This window comes from Falco peregrinus, chromosome 1 (genome assembly GCF_023634155.1).
Source record: "Falco peregrinus isolate bFalPer1 chromosome 1, bFalPer1.pri, whole genome shotgun sequence".
In the NCBI taxonomy this organism is placed as follows: domain Eukaryota; kingdom Metazoa; phylum Chordata; class Aves; order Falconiformes; family Falconidae; genus Falco; species Falco peregrinus.
In genome coordinates, this window is record NC_073721.1 from 128,988,969 (window position 1) to 129,009,759 (window position 20,791).

Sequence of the window (20,791 nt, forward strand, 5' to 3'; positions counted from 1 at the left end):
TAATCAAAGAATAATCAAAACTGTGACATCCCATGTGAAAAGAAGATGAGTCTTGACTGAAGGGAAAATGCAGGGATTTTGAGTTACTGTGTTTGGAAAGTTTGACGTGTCTGAGTTCCCTCTGCCACTCACGAGGTCAGCAATCACCACACTCTCACAAAAAAAATGCATGACCCATAAGCATGGAAAGCCTCAATCTGGTGCAATACCAGCCTTTGTAAGAAACCTCCTTCCTTACTACCAAGCCACTGTGTAGAATCCATTGCTGTCGAATCTTCTTTTTCTCCACAACCCTAAGTGCAACCTGTTGCAAGGGGATACCCTTGTGCATGGCAGAACAGGTTTTTACCCTATACTAGCAGGAACTGATCTCACTATATATTAGGGATCTGTAGGAACCCTGTTTATGTTCCCCAAAAGACTCTTGAAGGCCACAGCAATCTTCAGATCAGGCGTCTCAGCACAGTCCTCTTCTGGCCATGGTGATCTGCTTTGGTTTCTTGTGTCGTATGTTCACAGCACCTCTGTGTCAAGCACAAGCCCACAGGCTAGCACAATCTGTGCAGCATCTTCGTTAACTGCTGTGGGTTAACCATCTCCGATCAGAGCCTTCAAGGGAAACCCTGGAAGCTGTGGCTCTGTGCTTGGGCAGAGCAAAGCTCCCCATGAGCATGCGCACCAAGGTGAAACCAGCAGCAAGCAGAGCAGCGTGTCCCGCAGTTGTCCCCAGGACAGAGCCAGAGCAATGTGAACATGACAGGTGAGTTATGCAATTGTGAGGAGAAGATCTAGCAAAACAACAGTGTGCTGAACTGGTTACAGAGGTAAAAAAAAAAAAGCCTTCTGCTAACTTTGGCCCAGGCCTCTGGCAGCATGAGTCACTGTGAGCTGCCATGGTTACAAAACAAGTATTACTGTGCAGATACAAACCATGCTCAGAGGCAAGTACATTGCTAACTAGTTCCAAACTTGGGAAACTGTCGAGTGTAGGTAAGGCCTAATACCGAGTGGGTGTTTGCAAAAAGGAGAGTTATGGCAAAATCCTCTGGAGCTAATATTCAGCAGGCAAAACAGCATGCAAAGAGCAGAAAGAAGGACACCACTGTGTGAAACCATGATTTCTGGATCTTTTTGCCTATTCCTTATGGTTAGGGCAACTGTCAGAACCATTCCACAGAGATGGAAAAGGAGGATGTTTCTGCACCATGGCAAGAAAACAAATAGTAGTGTCACAGATGATTCAGCTGGCATGAACAGTGAGTCATGGAAATGCACCATGGAAATCCTCCAGCACAGGATGCACAGCACAGTGGAATATCTCTGATACACATCAAATCTAGCACCATGGCATCCTTGGAGAGTGAGGGGCAGCCAGGATTATGTATAGCACCAGCGTATGCCGAGATGTTTCTCACATGTGACCTCAGTCCTGTGAAACTGCAGTCATTAGGCCTAGGATCGTCTGATCAGAGTCTTGAAGTGCTCAAGCAGTGATTTCACTGGCTTCAAGTGAACAGTAGTTTTCACAAAAAAAGTGTCCGATCTTCCTCTCGTCTTTGAGTCACACCAACAACAAAAGGACTCAGAGTCTGTTTGCTAATGATCAGCTGACAGTAACCAGGCCAGGGTAAAGGATGAGGGATACAGTCAAGCAGCTGCTTCCAGGGATGGGGAGGAGTCAGGGCACGATGTGTGCAGCTGCTGCAGACTGTGCCCTGGTCAAACAAGCTCTTACTGCCGCGGTAGCACAGCGAGAGGAATTACAACTGCTTTGGGTGTTACCACCACAAGGCAAGCAGGCACTGCACCCGCTCCCCCTGTCCACCCCACTGTGGTACCATGGCCTGCAGAGATCTCCGCATTGGGAACTGAGCACTCTGCAGAAAGCAGAAAAACTGGTTTTGAGGGATTTTTTGCTTTTTATTCCAGCACCTTTCTCTGCTGGTCTGTCCCACGGTGTCCTACAATTCTTGTATCTCCCTACTTCAGGTGTGTGTTACAATGATGGGCTTGTGTTCAGCAGCGGGCTGCAGCCGTTCGTGTCATCCTATGCAGAGAGCAGTCAGAAATGTGGCTTAAGTAGCTACACTGGGCTTACTTTTGGCTGGGGTCACCAGTGCAGTACAAAGCAACCAGAGTGTACGAAGTAGATCAGACCTGGTATCTTGTTTTACAGGCATGAAAATATAGAGAAAACTTGTCCAAAGCTCATCAGCATCCATTTCTCAGGGCACTTGGCAGATCTGGTGAAGCAGGCATGAGCTTTAGCACTTTTTGCCCCCAATACCACCATGAACCTAGGGCAAACACCTTCGCTTCTTGCAGCCTTGGTTTCCTACTCATGCAAAAAGGACAGGGCTCTGGAAAAAACTTTTTTTTTTTTTTTAATATTGGTGGTGATTGATAAAATAGTTTAAGATCATTTTGGTGTTTCACAGGTGTGTGGACCTAAAGTTGAAGACTTTGGGATGGATTTGGCATTCCTCTGACATACCCTGACCCCTGCAGAATGGCACATAAACTCCTAAATTACCCTTGCAACTATGACAGGAACCAAAGTACTGGCTCATGGCCTGCCTTCCCCTGTGCCTGCTGGTACGCTAAGCCTATGAAGAACAGAAATGTGGAGGTATGTGGTGCTGCTCAGACTGCAGCTTTCCGGGCAGCAGTTGGGACTCTACCATCCCACCCGCTGCACTCCTGAGGTGACTGCAGCCTCAGGCAGGGTCCCCATCCAGCCCACAGCACCCCTGAGCCCAGCCTCAGGCGGGGGTCGCAGCACCCCTGAGGAAGGGCCCGCAGCGCCGGTGCGATGCCCCGGCAAGCCGCCACTGGCGCAGCAGCTGGTCGCCTCAGGAGGAGAACGGCGGCAACATGGCGGCCGCGGGGGGCGGGCGGCCGTGACGCGTGACACCCCCTCCCGCCAACCCGCCGCCGCGCGCGCGTCGCCCCCCTCCCCGCGCGGTGCCTCCCCCCCTCCTTCGCTGCCCCTGTTCAAATCTCGCGAGAGCTGGCGGCGGCGTCGCGAGAGCGGGTGCTGCGCTGCGGTAGGAGGTCGGCGGAGAAGGACGGAGCCGGAGCCGCTTCGCTCCCGCCGCCGCCCGCCTCACCCCGTCGCCCCCTTCCTCCTCCCGCTTCCCCTCCCCGGCCGGGGACAGGAGGATGTCGCGCTCCGGGCCGCTCCCCGCCGCTCTCTCGCTGTTGCTGGCGACGGCCGCGCTCCTGCCGGGACCCGCCGCGGCGCAGAACGGTGAGGGCGGTGAGGCGAGGCGGGCCGGGGGGGCGCGTTGCTGTGGGGGGCGGCGGGTCGCGACGGGGGGCGAGGGTCAAGCCGGGGTCTGGGCCCTGGGCTCCGCGGCTGCCCTCTCAGCCCGGGGTTGGGGGGCGAGCCCCGGTTTGGGGGGATCCCCCCCCCCGCCGTGTTTTCGGCTCCCTCAGGGGAAGGGGGGCTGGCAGGGCCGCGCCGCGGCGGTCGCTCCCCCCGCTTCTCCTCAGGCGTCTCGTGCTACCGGTAATATGGAACATCTCCTCCCGCCTACTGAACCTGCATCTGCTGGGCTGCCTTAAATCATTTATAATGCAATAAACCCGTAGTTCCTTAGCAACTAAAGAGGTCCTCTGATAGGAGAGTAAAAGGAGAGGAAAAAAAAAAAACCAACACTCCACCCTTCTTTCTTCCTTGTAGGATAGCATGAGCTAAATCCAGCGCGGCATGCCTCCTCCCTGATGAGTTTGCAGCCAAGTGCATGACAATTAGTGGCAGAACAAAGTGAGGCCAAGAGGCTGGTCTAACCGAGGGCGAGCCTCCTGCTTGAAGGAAGGTCCTGCAGTGCTCATAAAAATACATGTCTTGCCGTGCCATCTGAAGGCATGAGGGAGCCGTAAAGGCGGGTTTCATCTGCTCTAGAAGTGCCTGAACACAGTCTTTCTGGAGGAGCTTCTTATGCAGCATCATGATGAAACTAATGTCAGGGATGCTTTGGCCTGTAAGTGCTGTGAAGGACAGGGATCTTGGCTCCCAAGGGGCTCGGGTCTGTCTGCGTTGGGGAAAATTTACCTGGAAGGAAGGGATACCTTCCTAATATGCCAATCGCACACAAGTTTTCATTGTGTTGGCCTCCCTTCTCTTTCCTTACTTTCTGCTCTGTACACTTGGTCCTAGTGTTTTCATTCTATTGAGGTGAATTGTGCCTTGCAGCATGAGGTCAGCTTTGGTGGCTCTTTGCTCTAGCAGAAGCATTGAGGCTTTTGGCATATTTCACAGTGACGGGAGGGATGTAGATGGAAGAAATAATGTCCCAAAGATCCCAGATTAGAATTGTTGCCTTAGTACATGCAGATTTTCAGGCTCAAGTCTGTTTTCAGACTACATCTTGGTGTCTATTAACCAAACAGAAGCAACTTTGACATCCACACTGTACGAATGAAAACTGTAGGCTTTCTGCAGTATGAGGGACTTTTTTTGTGAGCTCCCAGGAGCATGCTAGTTGGCTGAGTTGCAGATAAAGCTGGTTTTCTGTTACAGTGATGCTGTCTGCTTCCAGTGATAGCTGTGCCTTATGAGCATCGTCATGGCAGGGTTAATCTGCCTATGCTGTGTTTCCCCTTGTATTTGGGTGGAGTGAGGTGAGCAGCCTTCTGACAAGCAAGTTAAATGGGTTGTGTGCCTGAAGCTGTTCCTATGCAGAGTTAGCAGGCAAGGTGTCAAATGCTGGCAGCTGGTATAACAATTCCAAATAGCTGGTAGGCAGTGCAAACATTTGGTGTTGGACAGTAGTTATATGTCTGGAGGTCAACAGTGAAATAAATTTTTGGGATAGGTGGAAGGCTTTAGCCTTTCAGTGTCTTAATCATGATTTCTATTCCTGACATGAAGCTAACCAAGCAGTAGCAGATCTTGGCATGAGGTAAGACTGCAGACCCCAGGTGTATCCTGAAAGCTCATTAATTTTTATTTGGTTAACTAGGGTCATCCAAGCAATTAAATGGTAGGGGAGTCAGAGTATCTGTACTGCTGTAAGAGTTTACACAGGTGAGTGAAAATATTCTTGGAAAGGAGTAAGCACTTTCAAGCCAAGTGAAAGGTGGAGGTCCTTCTGAATAAGGCTTACTGCTTCTGTTGAATTTTTACCCTAATTGGAATGCTGTTGTAATGGAGGGAAACAAATTTAAAGATGGTAGGCCCTGCCACAGAGGAACTGTTTTCTTTCAGCAAATAATGGCCAATGAGATGCTTCATGAAATGGAACAATTCCTCTTTTGCTTTGGCATGAAGAATAGGTACAGCCATTTTCTGAATTGTATATACTTCTTGTAAGTCATTAGAAAAATTATGTGGTTTGAACGGGCATGTGCATGTTAGGGACAACGTCTTTAAAGACAAAACACATCTAACACACATGCGTGCTCTTTGAAGGTATACAGAAGGATCCCACAGTGTGTATGCAAAAATTGTATTATCTATTATTGATATGGAGCAGTTGGTGTAGTGAAAGGTGATAGTCCAGGTGCTGTTGAACGTACAGTAACACCATGTGAGTTTAGGATGATAAAGGAATGGCAATGTACTTGAAACTGTAGGACAGGTCACCACTCACCTGGCACAGAAAATGCCCAGTGGAATCCTGAGTGTCTGTGGGGAGCAGCTTTTTTTTCTGCCTCTGACAAGAGATCACTGTTGAATAGGCAGTGATATTTCCAGAGTTAATGTAATTCAGAATATTTTGAACCAGACTCACCTATGGACTTAAGCTTACCAAAAGTGGAAGTGGGTTTTTGACACTTGCATGGATTGTTTTTAAAGCTCTTGCATAAACACCTGAAGATCACAGAAAAATTTAACTTTCCTGAATATTGTTCTGAGAAGATTGTCGGGTTCTTTGGGGCTGCATTTCTGATGCATGCTAGCTTGTCACTGGTATCCAGAGGATAGTTTAGATGAAATGACAGAAAGGAGGGTTAGAAGAGACATGAGGAAGGATGAGGAGGAACTGCTGGAAAAAGCCAGTCTGTCAAGGTGATCTGTTAAACCGTAGTTTCCAACTGCTATTTGTTGGAAAATCAATTTAGCGCTTCAAAACGGCATCTTCCCTATGGAGTGGTGCTTGACTTGCTCTTTGGTGATGAATAACATGCCTCTTCCAGTTGATGTTTTTTAACCTTTGCAGTATCTTTGTTTCTCCAGCTGCTTGTTAAAAATAAAGACTTAAGTGTACTAATACTTTCACCTTAGAGTGTTTGGATCTAACGGAGCATGGCTGTATTTTTACTGTTTGAAATAGATCCTTACACTGCCCCCTTGCAATCCACAGTGTGTTTCTTCAGCACGTTAACGTGAGTTGAATTGCTAGCAGTTTTTCAGAGTCTTCCCTTTTCAAAGTTTTTGTCTGGCAAAGTGCGGTTAAAACCAGACTTCATATATTTTGTAGAGGAGGGAATTAAACATCATCGTCATTTTTTAAAACTGAAAGCTGACTTGATAAAATTGCTAGGGTTATTCAAAGCAAATAAAAACAAATTAAGGTAGATGGTACTTGTTTAGCTGTGCTCTCTTCATCCTGTTTGTATGAATGTGAAGGAACTAACTAGCTGGCTGAAAAATAGAACGTGGCTTTTCTGTTGGCAGAAACCAGTATAGAAATGACTGTAAAATCAAGAAAGAGTAGCTTCTTAAAATTAGTTTCTTCTTAAAAGAGTGAAAAACCTTCCTTTTATCCTTGTAATGCTATTTCTGACTGCTGATTCTCATCCATTTTGCACTGATTGTATTCTGACATGATTTTGATGGTCCCCAGATAAAACTGAAACAGTTTCATGCAGCATTTATGGAGCGTGAGTGTGGGCTGAGCATCGAGGAAGATGTTCAAAGTTCTGTTCTCTTTCCCACCATTGCTATTCTCCTTCCTCCTACAACTCCCGCATAGGAAACTTAAATACAAGCAATACACTTGAAAATTGCACCGAATTCTGACAGATCTCAACTAACAGGTAAAGAGGCAGTAACTGCTAGTACTGACATTTCAAACAATAGTTTTAATTATGTTGAGAAACAGTTCAAAGTGAGGGACTACTTTTCAATAATGAAATACACTGAGAGTGTTAACTCTCCTTACCACATATTGCTGTATGAAGACTACTTCTTGTTAAATTCATGAATGAAGTGCATTCTCTCCTGCACAATGAGCTGTTTCTTTTGCTGTAAGCACTACTTTAGAGGAGGCAATTGTAAAAAAGTTGCATTGTAAAGGACAATGCTAGCCTGTGATTCATCCTTGGGTTGTAAAGACAGAGTGTTCAAACTCTCCTTAGCTTCAAGTGCTGGAGGTGCTGCAGCTCCCACTGTTAAGATTGGAAATCTGGTAAACTGTTTCTGCTTATCAGCTGGAAATTTCTTCTGTAAATCTAACCTAAATCTGCTTTCCTGTTGTTTTAAGCTTTTTATTCTTTTTATCTGTGCAAATTGAGCGGGAAAGTGGGTGTTAACCTTCTTATCAGCAATTACCATCTGTACTTCTCTGGATTGTCATGGTCCTTCTTGGTAAGTTGTATTTTCCTGACTATTCCTGGTGCTTTTCTGTGGATTTTCTTCAGTCACGTTTTCTGGAGTGTGATGTGTAAAACTGGACACACGTCCAGTTGGGACCAGACCAAGATTCAGTGGAGTGGAAGGGATCACTCAATGTGTCTTGCATATGGCATTCCCGCTTGCATCACAAGACAAATGGTTTCTTACAGTAAAACATTTTTGACTTGTGTCCCGTGGGATCCTTTATGGTGGTCAGATCTTAAATTGCAGGATTGCTACTTTGCATTCCTTTACTGCCTAAACCAAGTAGTTCTTAAATGTTCTTAAGTGGCATCTCATCTACTTCTGATGTCTTCCCTCACTTGTCAAAAGACCTATTTTATCTTCTTGAGCATGCACCCCTACTTCAGCTTGCTTTGGCTTTATCGGCTTAAGAGACCGTCTAGCCCATCATCGGCCTTATTTCATTCTGTTTTCTGTCTACTTGTTCGTGTACTGTATCTCAAAAAACATGCACATGGTACACCAAGCTACATTAATGAGATTTTATTTTTTATTCTGAGGCTCTTGTATAGGACAGTATTAAAAGCTTTACTAAAATTAGGAAAACTGCGTCTGTTCTTTCTCCTCTACAGTCACCTTTAGGTTTTAGTAACTTTATAGTATGAGGTCAGATTGTTGTGTCAAGCCGTATCAAACTACGGGTAGGCAGTGCAGCTCTGTTCTTCCTTCCCCTAAGCCATTCTGTATTTTTGAGCACTTCCAAGCAGCTTCTGTTTTTTCTGGACACTGAAATTGGACTGACTGGTCCCGCGACTCCACAATTGTTCCATTTAAGTGTTTTAAACATGGGCACTGTCTGCCCTTTTCTACTCACCTATCTTCCAAAAGTACTGCAGAAGGAGTTGAATTAAACCCCGCAGCTTGACACTCCCATACTTTCCAAAGCAACCTGTAATCTGGTTTTAGAGTTTTTCCCCAAGGCTGTTTATCACTATGGTCATACTTACTTTGGAATGGCGTATGTGATAACAGGTTCTCTTTCCAGTCTTTTCTGTGCACCTGAGCTTTCTGCCTGTGCTGAAGTCCTGCTGAGGTTGTTCATAGAAACCCACCAGTGGTTAAGATGCTATTCCTGCTGCCAGAGCCAGGGGATGGATGTCCAGATACAGAATATGATCCTGCACAGAGTCAGTTAGATGCTTGAGAACAGCCTTTATGTGTCAGTCAGACTTCCTAAAACAAGCAGCTTATCAGTATTTCGTAATGATTATAGTGGCTTGTCGTTTTTTTCCCAGTTAATTCTAGAATAAGGGACATGACTTGTATAAAGTTGGAGGGAGAATGGCTGTTAAAACATAACTTGGGAGTTATCAGAGCTCCGTATCAAACATAATATTCAGTTGTTCAAATCAGATTAATTATCTGTAACATTATTTCTGTGCTTTTAAAAATCTTACTCGATATGCTAGATTTATTTTCACTTTGTTACATGCTTTTGATGTCTTGTACTGTGTGGTCATCTCTTGGTGTTGGAGATTGAGTCTAAATAAAATTTCAACCTGGATTGAATATCTATCTGTGTCAAAACTTCGAAATATTTATCCCCTAGTAAGATAACTGCTGTAGACTTAAAAATTCATGCCCTTTTTTATAAGCTTGAAGCTTATTTAGATCACCTGTGTGGCTGAAGTCACCATGCACTAATGCAAACTCATTCAAGAAACAAGCCAGGAACTTTTGAAGTTGTGAAGGGTTCTTCATCATACGGTGTCAGAAGCGGTAGAACTCTGCTATAATTAAGAATGAGAAGTTTTTTGAGAGCGAGATGGGGATTTATTTCCACCATTTCTGTTTCGGATGCAGTAGAAAACAGCACCATCATGTCAGCATAGTATTTTGGCTACTGGAAGGTGTGTATGTGTGGGGGAAAGTGTGAACAGTGGGCTCTAATCCTGGGAAGAGGATGTTGAGTAAATATGACCCCACATGGCACGCTGTTGAAGAGTTGTAGGAGAGGAGTGCCTTCATCCTTTTCTTAATGGCTTTGATGTTGAAACAGGGTAGGGTAGTAGAAGATCTCTGCTTTGCAGCTGCTTTTGAAGGAGGGAGGAAGAGGCATCGTGTCTGTCTTCCGTTCTTTGGAGGTGTAGTTGGAACTTCAGTATGTAAGATGGAGCCTCAGGGACACAATGTTTGTATCTGTTGTGTTAGCTGTTGATACCAGGTTGCAAGCCTTTTGATATATCAAAGAAAAAGCAGGGGCAGGGATGTTATGAAAGAACAAATTTTCCAGATGATGATGAGGAGGAAAGTGCCCAAGACAGTAGGTGACTAGCTAAATGGACTTGCATTGTGAGGCCCGTTTGTAGGGGAAAAGTAGATCATAATGTCCTGTTCTGGTCTGAATAAAGTGTGTGGGGGGAAGTCTTGGATTGCTGTAATTCATACAGTCTTGTTTTACATTACATGTTTTAAAATGCCACATTAACAAATCTATTGAACTGAAGTGCTACTTAGTGTAGCTAAGCAATGTAGCTACTTACTACCCACATTTTGTGAATCATCGCTAGCGTTGTAGGGGCCACAACGGCTTTCCCTATAGCTTGTGCATTTGTTTGGAAACCTAAACAAAATGCATTTTCTGAGGGGCATATTGAAGACCTGAGAAAATAAGAGGAAGGGGAATATAATGGACTAGAAAAGGAAAGGCCTGAAAAGACGCAATCAGTCCAAAACTGTGAGTGAGAAAAGGATTTAATTCTGGGAGGTTGGTAAAACTGATAAAGAGTGTATTTTACATTTAAAAAGAGAAAATTGAACTGAAATGCCTAGAAAAGAGCTTGACAAGGATTTTGACAATGCAGTAGGCTCCCAACAGACATAATGGCAGACCAAAGGCAGACCGAAATAATTTCTTGAAGGTGTACAGCATGAGTTTGAAAAAACAGATGCTTGAGTGCATTTTTAAAGTCAGAGTAGATACCGTATTGACTGATCACTCTTGGATTTTTTAATTATTTTTTTTTTTTTTGCCTAGTTTGTTAGGAAAGCTTTGTGGTAGTTAACTAAGGTAATCTACCTTAGCAGGTTCAAGTTGTAAATGTGCAAGTATTTTAATTCCTGTCATATTAATTCAGAACTCCTAATAACAAATTAAATTACGCTAAATGATTTAAATGCAATTATAAATTGGAGTTCAGCTGCACGATTTCTGTTAGTCTTGTTAAATTCATGCAAGTGTTGTAATGTTAAGAAGCTCTTGTCTTTCTGTGTTGCTAAACACTATGTAATGACTGATGTAAGTGTTCAAAATGTTATGTGATACCTTCTTTCTTGAGGAAAATCTGAAATTAATATTACAGTCCAGAGCCTAAAAGAGCAATGCTCCAGAGATGGTTGTGTAAATTAGGGTTGCTTGGCTGGGCAAAGAAAGGAAGATGCCTTGACACAGGATCTGAGATCGTAAACACATCCAGAGAGTTGGCTATGGGTGCGTTTGGTTTCTGTTTAGGGGGTTTTTTGCAAGTTTAGTTGCTGGGTTTTGTTGTTTTGGTGGTGGTGGTGGTTGTTTGTTGGTTTTTTTTAATTCTCAGTACACTAAAGGATAATTAATAGAATGTAGTTGAAAAGGACAGAACGAATGCTAGGTGGGTATTATTTGATCTGTGATACACAGCTTTCCATGGCATTGTGAAAGCTAGTTTCTGTAAGTCTTGGGCACAAGACTGAGAAGATAAGCCAAGCTACTGTGTGTGCAAGGATTATCTTTTCCCGTGAATTATTGGTGGGTTGAGGGTGGCCTAGTGCTAAAAATTCATAGTGTTATAGAGGATGGGCTTGATTTTAATTCCCTGTTTGAGCAGGTTAGAATCATTGTTACCAAGAGGTGTAATGCAGGCTGACTGAGCAAAGAATTAGAAGATCTATAACATACAGTTTTGCAGTATGTGGTTGATATTGTCGTCTATGTACCTTCAAGCAAGGACAGCAAAAATCTGTTTGTCACACTGGTGGTTAATTTCTGCTTGAGGGAGTCTAACCTGTATATACTGACAGTTTACCTAAAGCATCCTTTTGCAGGGAACTTAATATTATTTTGTCCTCTCCTCTTTGCTTTAAGCATCCAAGGTTGCAAGCAGCTGAATCCCATTCTCACATATATTTTTTTTTAATGTATTGCATATCTATAATTTTTATAGAAGTATGATGACATATTAATTCATGTTTGGGGGGGGTCTAATTTGAAGTGGGAAAGACTCATATCACTGTGTGTAACTTGAAATGTTTTAGTTCTGCGCAGATTCTTACCCTGTGCAGTCCTGTGTAATCTTTATTTAGAAAGGAGAGGGTATAGCAGGAAAAGATTGAAAACTGTTCCAGTGAGGTTTGAGGAGAGTTAAGAGGCTAAGATCAAACAAAGCCAGAAATAAATGACATGGAGGACAGAAATTATATATTGTGGTGGTTTGACCCTGGCTGAATGCCAGGTGCCCACCAAAGCTGTGCTGTCACTCCCTTCCTCAACCAAGACAGGGGAGAGAAAATATAACAAAATGCTTGTGGGCCAGAGATAGGGACAGGGAGATCACTTGGCAATTACCGTCATGGGCAAAACAGATTCCACTTGGGCAAAATTAGTTTATTACCATTCAAATTGGAAAAACACCTTCCCCCCACCCCTCCCTTCTTCCTGGGCTTAACTTAATTCCACGTTTCTCTGCCCCCTCCCTCCGAGTGGTGCAGGGGGATGGGGGTTATGGTCAGTTCATCACACATTGCTTCTGCTGCTCCTTCCTCCTTGCACTCTTCCCATGCTCCAGTGTGGGGTCCCTCCCTCCCGTGGGAGACAGTTCTCCATAAACATTTCCAACGTGAGCCCTTCCCACGGGCTGCAGTTCTGCACACTGCTGCAGTGTGGGTCCCTCCCACGTGGTGCTGTCCTTCAGGAACAGAGTGCTCCAGCATGGGTCCCCCACGGGGTCACAAGTCCTGCCAGCAAACCTGCTTCAGCAGGGGCTGCCCACAGGGTCAGCCTCCTTCAGGCATCCCCCTGCTCCAGCATGGGGCCCTCCACAGGCTGCAGGTGACTACCTGCTCCACCATGGACCCCCATGGGCTGTGGGGGGACAGCCTGCCTCACCATGTTCTTTGCCACAGGCTACTGGGAAATCTGCAGCACCTGGAGCACCTCCTGCCCTCCTTCTCCACTGACCCTCATGTCTGCAGAGTTGCTCTCACATAGTCTCACTTCTCTCTCTCGCTGGCACAAAAAAAAAAAAAAAAAAAAAATTTTTCCTTCTTAATATGCTATCACAGAGGCGCTACCACTATTGCTGGTTAGCTCAGCCTTGGCCAGGTCTGTCTTGGAGCCAGCTGGCGTGGGCTCCATTGGACATGGGCGAAGCTTCTGGCATCTTCTCACAGAAGCCACCTCTGTAGCCCCCATGCTACCGAAACCTTGCTGTGCAAACCTACTGTGTATATATAAGGCAAGTTTGCTGGTCTTAGTATACTAAAAAATGCAGTAACAGGATGTACAAATTGTAGTTTTAAGCCAGGTAGTCACCAAATAAACTTCTACGCTGAGCATGAGGCATTATTCTGTTTCTCAAGTTTGTAGCTGAAGACTTGCAGTGTGGGTAGGCTCTGTCAGGCAGCTTAGTTTACACTTGTGATAGATTACCTTAAAGAGTCTAGGAAGTGAATAGGAAGCTCATTATGTGGGGATATCACTTTATTTGGTGTTTGCACATGGTAAGACAAGTTCTGCAGCTAACTTCTTCCTCTTGTTATGACTGCCAGGCTGCATAAACAGTGAATTTAGTTGTTTCTGTTGAGGCTTACCACTTCACTAGGAGAGAACTGCCTTGGGGAGGTGTTTTCAAAATGCCAAAGCAGCTCAACATCATGGGTTTGTGACTCGGTTTCGTGAGCCAGGCTGCACCTGGTCTTTGGAATTTGGAAGTCTCCTCTGAATGGGCTCTTCCCTGTTTATGTATGTTGGGAAGCTAGGGCTTGTCTGGCCTGCCTTTCCCCCCTCCCTCCCCTTGCGTTTTCATGCTGGGGAGAGCGTTAAAAAAGGTAGTGAACAGAGCTGTTACTAGCTGCTTATGATCTATCCCGTTAGACACAAGTGGTTTTTGTTTACCCTAATGGTAAAATCTGAGCATGTCTCAGGCATACTGAAGGACTTGGTGCAGATACTTCCAAACTGCAGGTGAAAAGATTATTTGGTAGTTATTTGAACAAATAGACATTTTGGTTATACTTGGAGAGCTTTTCTTTGGTACGATTGCTCTAAATCTGCACGAAGAGAAAAATACATCCGGGTTGCTGCTCCCTTTATGCTTCATTTTTCTTTAAAAAGTGGTACATTTGGTGCCTGTTTGGTGCCCAGAATCTAGAAACTGACACTGCCAGTTATTTCTGTTTATCTTTGTTTCATTTGGGGACTTGCCCTTTTGCTCTTACAAGCTTCACCCCTCTGCTCAGGCCTGGGGATGACCATCACTCTCTGGTCTGACACCAGTGCTTTCAGAACTGCCAAAAAGGTTACATTTCACAAAATTGTGTTCTACTGTATTTGGGTTTGTGTTTCTGTTGATGACTAGCATCCGTCATAGAACACTTTGTCATGTTCACCTTTGGATTTCCCCTTCCAGTGTAGGTGCTATCACCTCTGACCCTTGTATTTTTGGCAGTATTTGAGCTTTATCCTGTTAGTGCTGATTCTTTCTTTATACAGAATGATTAGGAATGGTTACCTGGCTGTAACCATTCAGCTCTGTGAGGGCTTTTCTGCTTGTTGTCAAACATGACTGTAGTATAAATGTTTTTATTTCTTTCTGTTGTGTTGTTTGTATTTAGATCAGTTATGGTGCAATTCTCCCCATTTTTTTCCCCCCGCAACTTCAGCAGAGAGGACACTGTGTGGTAATGCAGTGTTCCTTTCCTGGCTGTTTGCTTGCAGAAACGAACTGCTTGTTGTGGACAGGACAGTTCACATCTATCCCCAGTTTTGAGGATACTGAACCTAATATAAAATTTAGATATACAGTACTGATGGTCTACTTTCAGACTTAATTTGTTAAGTTTTTAACGGACAGATTTTTTAACACTTTGCTGCAAGTTCTGTAGTGCTCAGTAGCAACTTAGGATCTCACTTAAGGGTGTAAGATAGTTTTAAAGCAAATCTGCATGTTTTGGGTCTCAAGATTCTCAAAGCTCCTATTTTTAGCAATAGCAGGACCAGTTTAGTGACCTCGATCTTGAGCCATATGGAGTAAGAAAAGAACAAAAGTTGGTTTTGGTTTCTAGGAAGTGAATTAGTTGGGAGAATGAACAAAAATGACAGGATGGAGAGAAATAGCTTTTAAGGAGCTATAAAATAATGCCCAAGGCAGTAACAGTAAAAGGGCATGGATGAATACAGTACTGGTTAGAGTCTTCTCCTTTCCCATACCTCCATCTTCATAGTCTCAAATCTTGCTTTAAATAGATACAATGAAGTGTGTGGCTCTTTAGTACACGGTAAGTGTTTGATAGTTATAGTTGCTTGTCAGTAGCCTCCATTTACATTTTTCAGCAAAGCATTATCACATTCTTTTTTGTTGTCCCTTTATTTATGCCTCTTCTAGGCAGCAAAGTAACTGCAGAGATGATTTATCCTTTTAACAGCACCTACCAGATGTTAATCTGGCATTGGCTGCCCAGTCAGTACCAGTATGAGGGTGCCTTGTCCTGCATTGCTGCTCTCCTCTTCTGGGACCTCAGTGTGACAAAATGAAGTGGATTTATAATTCCCAAAGGGTTTTCCAAATATTATACTTTTGTCCTCTTTTTGCAAACTGAAACAGAGCTCTTGCCTCAAACAGATGGAAAATTACTAAATAAAGCTTTTTGGTTTCTTTGTGGAAATGTAAACTTGCTCTAAGATGGCAATGAAAATGTCACCTTTAGTTTAGGAAAACCCTCAGCAGCAAACTCTTGAATGCTGACAGAAGATCACAACATGTTTGCCCTATTCTTACATCCTTGCTGCAACCACCACTGTTAAAGGCCTGCTACAGGATAAATTTTTTCAGTGCTTCTGTCTTGTCTGTAGTAAGGTATTTAAAAAATGTCTTCTAATGCTGTTGTAAAGTGACTGTACAATTGAAAGTGGTCTGTGGTTCAAGAGCGCGTGATGGACTTCATAGTGTTGTCATGTTAAGTATGACAGCTCTTTACCAGCGCTGTGATGTAAAATAGAAGTAATACCTTTTTTACTGGAGTTTGGGGAGATGATTCAAACTAGGTTTTAACCAAATTGTTTACCATTTATACCATTCTCAAACACCATAAATCTCTAAAACGTAGTCAAACGCACTCTTAAATATCTCTCAGCTGTAGGTCTGGATTCCCTGTTATCTTGAGGAGGCTGGACTTGAGTTCTCTTGATGGTTCAGGCATGCCAGATCCTGCCACAGACGTCTGCGTAGTACTTATTTTTGTTTTTCATATCTCCTCAGTTTTATAGTGAAGTCATCTCAATCCCTTGCCGTTCAAGCTTCTAGTTCTCACTCCTGTCAAGCTATCTGCGTAAATGCATTGTATCAGTCATGTGGTGCTGCTGCTGCTGAGTTCAAAAAATAAGAATTGCCAAATTAATGTTTAAAGGCTGCTTAGCTAACTGTTAGGGGGCTTCACTTCTTTAATGCTTGCAGAACCCTTATAGTAGATACAGGTTTTGGGTTGTGTCATCCCGTCCCCTCATTAGTACTGGTGGCATGGTGGTGGTGGTCTGTAAATTTCCTGAACAAAGGAACAGGTTTCTTTCAGTATTTTATGTCAGCTCCCTTTTATGTTGCGTATTTGAAGAGTCCAGATCTGCTTGGCCCTTAATTGGATTGCTGCTTTTGCTGTAAAAGAAATAGTAGGGGAACCAACTCAAGAGGGCTCTAGGCTGCGTTTAAAGCTGTAAGGCTGACTCTCTTAGCTAGAAAACCCAGAAGCTCAAAAATGGAACCCTTTAACCATGACTGGCGTTTTGGGGGATTTTGTGGCCCTTCAGCACATAATTTGTGTGAGGCGTGAGGACAAAGTCAGGAGATCCAAGTGGCTTGGTTCCCTGAGATGAGCAGGCTTTGGCTGCAGGAAGGCAATTTCTACATGTGGATTAGGATGCACAGTGTGTGTAATCACCAGTTAGGCTTGCGTTAATCTTGGCTGATACTGAACTTGAATTTCATCTCATAAATAGCAATACTTGATGGTGTAGAGGAGCTGCCCTCAGAAGTTTATTTTTGTCCTAATAATCTAAGTGGTGTCAGTAGGCCGTGTGAGATCAAACCCCCGGTCCAAGAAAGGATCTGATCTATGATGTAACTGATGCAGCTGTGGGTACTGGCACAAAGTAGTGGGAAGGGCAAGGCTATTTCTATTGGCATGTCCTATATAGAAGTCTGTGTTGGTAGACAGCTTGATGTGGATGTCTGAGTTAGCAAAGCCTGAACTGCGATGCAGAAATGGCTTGGGGAGAAACATTATTTAAAAATGCAACTCGGAACAAAGGTGTCTCAATTTGCAAAGGAACAGAAATCTGGCAAACAAATTGCAGCATCTCTGCCACTTTCTAACATGTTGCCTTTTCCTCTGCCACAGCCTTCCCTGTAACTGGAATGCTATAATGGTGTTCTCCGGGAGATTACAGTCTTTGGGCTGTCTGCTGCCACTTGTATACACTGCATAGCTTGTCTGACCAGGGAGATCAAGACCTGACCTTGTAGAGGTGTGTTGCTCTGGAGTTAGTAGGCAGTAATTCTCTCCAACTACGGTGAACATAACCTTTTGAAGTAAATAAAGCATCCCTCCTCAAACCCCGTCTCCTGCAGCAGGGCCAGTATTCTTACATATTGTTATTAGGCAGATCTTGCTCTGTTAAAAGTTGAACTCTGATTTACATCTTAAAATGTATTGTACCTAAAATGTAGTACACCTTCTGCTAATAGTATTTCTTGTGCACATAAAGGAATATATTTTTTTCTGAATTAGTTGTTCTCAGCCCTGCCTGAGACTGTGTGACCTGTTACATAATCCAACAATTCTGCAGAGGGCATTTCTTTTAAAGGGTGGTGTATTGAAATGTCCTGCTTCTTCATCGTGGATGAGATGGAGCAGCTCATACATATGCAGAATGCGCAAAAGGGAAAAAAGAGGTTTGACGTTTAGTGTGTGCTTCCTTAATGCTACAGAGAAATGTAATCAATCTCTTTCCAGACACACGTTTGTTGGATCAGGAAAGGTCAAAGCAAAAGTGAGGAGTACTGTAAACCTTTAGCCCTCTAATGGCATAGTCTGAGGATTTTAAATAATTAACCTGAACACAAGATACTTATTGTTATCCTCACCAACATTTTATAGCGTTTTCAGTATCTTTAAGTTGCAAATCTAATGATCTTAAAACTTTTATGGGATCTTTAGCATGCAGGCTTCGATTGCTGTTACATGTTAACACTAGACAAATTTAAATTGCTGTCTGCTGTAACTCTGCTTTTCAGTGTTGTGAAGCTGCATTCCTTCCTGCTTATTTCCAGGGAGTGGGTTCCTCGTTGTTTTGGGGGTTTTTTTTTTGGCAATGTACAGAAGCCTTTGTCTGCTCCTGTGTCTTTCTGCAAACTAACAAATGCTGGCCTTTTTTTTTTTTTTTTTTTTTTTTCTCCCTGCATGGATGATTATAAGTCTTTTTGTCCATGAGTTGTGCCAGGGAGAAGCATAAATGGAAAGGACAGGAGAATAATGCCTGTCTTTCCTGAGGATGATACAAGTTTAATCTTTGGAAAAACATTTGAGAAACTGGCCTACAGATCCTCCATGGAAGGAAATCTCTTGTAATATACGCTCCTTGATGGGTTCAAACCAGCTTCCTGACAGCATGCGTTCTTCAGAACCACCAGGCATGCAAAAGCAGCATTTCCTCACAATTACATGGTTTTAAAAAGCCTTGGCGTGGCATCCTGCACTATGCCAGCATCAGACAAGCAATAGTCCCAGCTCCTTCAGGTGATTAGGTTGGGTGCCTGATACCAAGTGTTTGTTCTGTAAGTGTCTGTAGATAAGGGGATTTTTCGCCTTCAGATTAGAATATTTTATAGCTCAAGGTTGTACAAGAGGGAGAGCATGGGTACTTAGTGAACCTGATTACCACTTGTATGTCTGCTTTGAATCCCTAATCAGTTGGCTAGAGAATGAAAACTGCCTTAAGTCACTTGACTCTTGCATCAGTCCTCCAACGCTGAGCCCCTTCAGTTTGTAGTCGGCCCAGGGGAAGGTTTTCTAGTCATGCATGTAGCATTCAGGAACATGATGATGAGAAGCCTCTTTGGAATTTTAAGGTATTTTATTACTAAGACTGGCTTGTGTTTTGCTGGCATTGTCCTGAACAGAGATGTGTGCCCTCTGTGAGGAGCAACTTACCATTTTCCTGGAATCGCTGGAATGGCTTTGTCATCCACATTTAATTGGTATTATGTAAGTTGTTGGTCTACATGAAATGCTGAATAATGAAGTTACCCAGGCTTGCTTTCTTTAAAGCACATGATTGAAATGCCACATAGCTAAATATAATTCTGTTTAAGATGTTGTCTTCTGTGCTACTTGTGGTGTATGTGAGCTACTTCAAAGATGGATAGGAGTAGCTCTTGACTCATGTCCTTTTTATATTTTCTTTGAAATAAGAAGAAACATGCTTTTTATGGCACTGAATAAATGCATGCACTTGCTGTTGATCTGGATACCATTAACTGTTTCACAGGGAAATTAAAATGTGCTTCAGACTAATCAGAGTTGGTTTTGTAATGTCTCTGTCGATCTGTTGTTTACTTGGAGAGAGTTGGTTGGCGCATCATAAGTAAATGGGGGATTTTTCCATACCTCCTATAGAAGTGGCTTCTTTAATTACATGTCTGCAGTGATATTTAAAAATGTGTCTTGAACCAGTATGTCCAAAACAGAGAGAATTGCTTTAACAGACAAACTCCCAGGGCAGAGACGCTTGGAGCTTTCTAGTTCACACTTCTTCAATGCGTATTAGCAGATAGGCTTGAGACAAAAAGCCAGCTTTGATAAGGGGGAAGCTATAAACTGAAGATAGAGCTTGCACTCGGTAGAAAATGAGCTATGGTAGGGACTGCAGAATTCATTTTGGGGACAAGCTTGTGCAAAAATTACATCTTTTTGCCCCATGTCTGCTCCTTGTGTCATTTGAATAGTTAGTTTATACATGTAAACCACTGCTTTAGTTATCAGCGCTTCTAAGTCCTTTGCAGAAAATATAGGGATTGGCAAGTTAGAGATCCTTAACAAAGACCAATTAAACGTTGATATCAAGCTTTGCTTACTGTTTCAGAAGTGCAACATATTTCAGTTTTGGTCTATCATTTTCTCAGTAACTAATTGAAATACCATGTTTCCCAGTTGTTAGTAAGAGACCCACGTAAGTGTTCCACTTACTTCTTTGGACTATGCTCTTTTATAGTACTCGAGAAATAAGAACTTTATTCTTCCCACCTAAAGAACTGGGAAAAAAGATCTGCCAACTCCTACACTTCAAAATGTGACTATAGCCAGCAGGCTGACATCTACATGGAGCTAAAATGCGGGAGTAGATACCAATTCCTTATTCTGTTCTTCTTTAGCTGGATATGCCAGGCTTTAATCATGCCTTTTTCATGCCTTCTACCTTACAGTATCAAACATACTGGTACGGGGTTGTTGCAAAAGTGGAAGAATTGTAAATACTTCCACAACTCATGAAATTGTGTGTGAATATGAGAAAGATGTCTGAAGAAGGTTTCTGAACCCAAAGGATTTATATAATGAAAACTTATATGGGGTGAAAGTAACTTCCTGCAATTGGAAGTGCATAGCTGCAATTGCTGTGACACACCAGTGTCTTTTCTACCCAGTAGTGTTTCTATGCACTGTGCTTTGTGGTTTTTTTTAGTGAAATGTTGTTACTGAGATCCTTTTCTGCACAATAGAAGTAACCATAAAATAATACTTGCACTTGAAAATCATTGCAGTGTGAAGTTAAACATTGCTTTTTTTATTCTGAGGAAATTCTTGAACAAAAGCATGAATGTGAATGTATGTGGAATAAGGCCAATGGGCAGCTTGAGAGCCTCAACTTGATCTAAGGGTTTTGTGTTTGAGGGAGGCAGTTGGACTAGAGGACCTTCAGAAATCCTTTCCAGTCTGAATTCTCTGATTATAGCCCAGAAGCTG

The 20,791-nt window shown here is 43.3% G+C and overlaps 1 protein-coding gene across 2 annotated transcripts in view; it reads left to right on the forward strand.

The window, feature by feature from the left end:
- Positions 1 to 2,994: 2,994 nt before the first annotated feature.
- Positions 2,995 to 20,791, forward strand: part of NPTN (neuroplastin) — a 59,720-nt gene continuing 41,923 nt past the window's right edge. For both annotated transcript variants that reach the window (XM_055818587.1, XM_055818593.1), the window contains exon 1: positions 2,995 to 3,250. In XM_055818587.1, the coding sequence (XP_055674562.1) occupies positions 3,163 to 3,250 (88 nt within the window). In that variant the 5' untranslated portion in view covers positions 2,995 to 3,162. The remainder of the gene's footprint in view (positions 3,251 to 20,791) is intronic.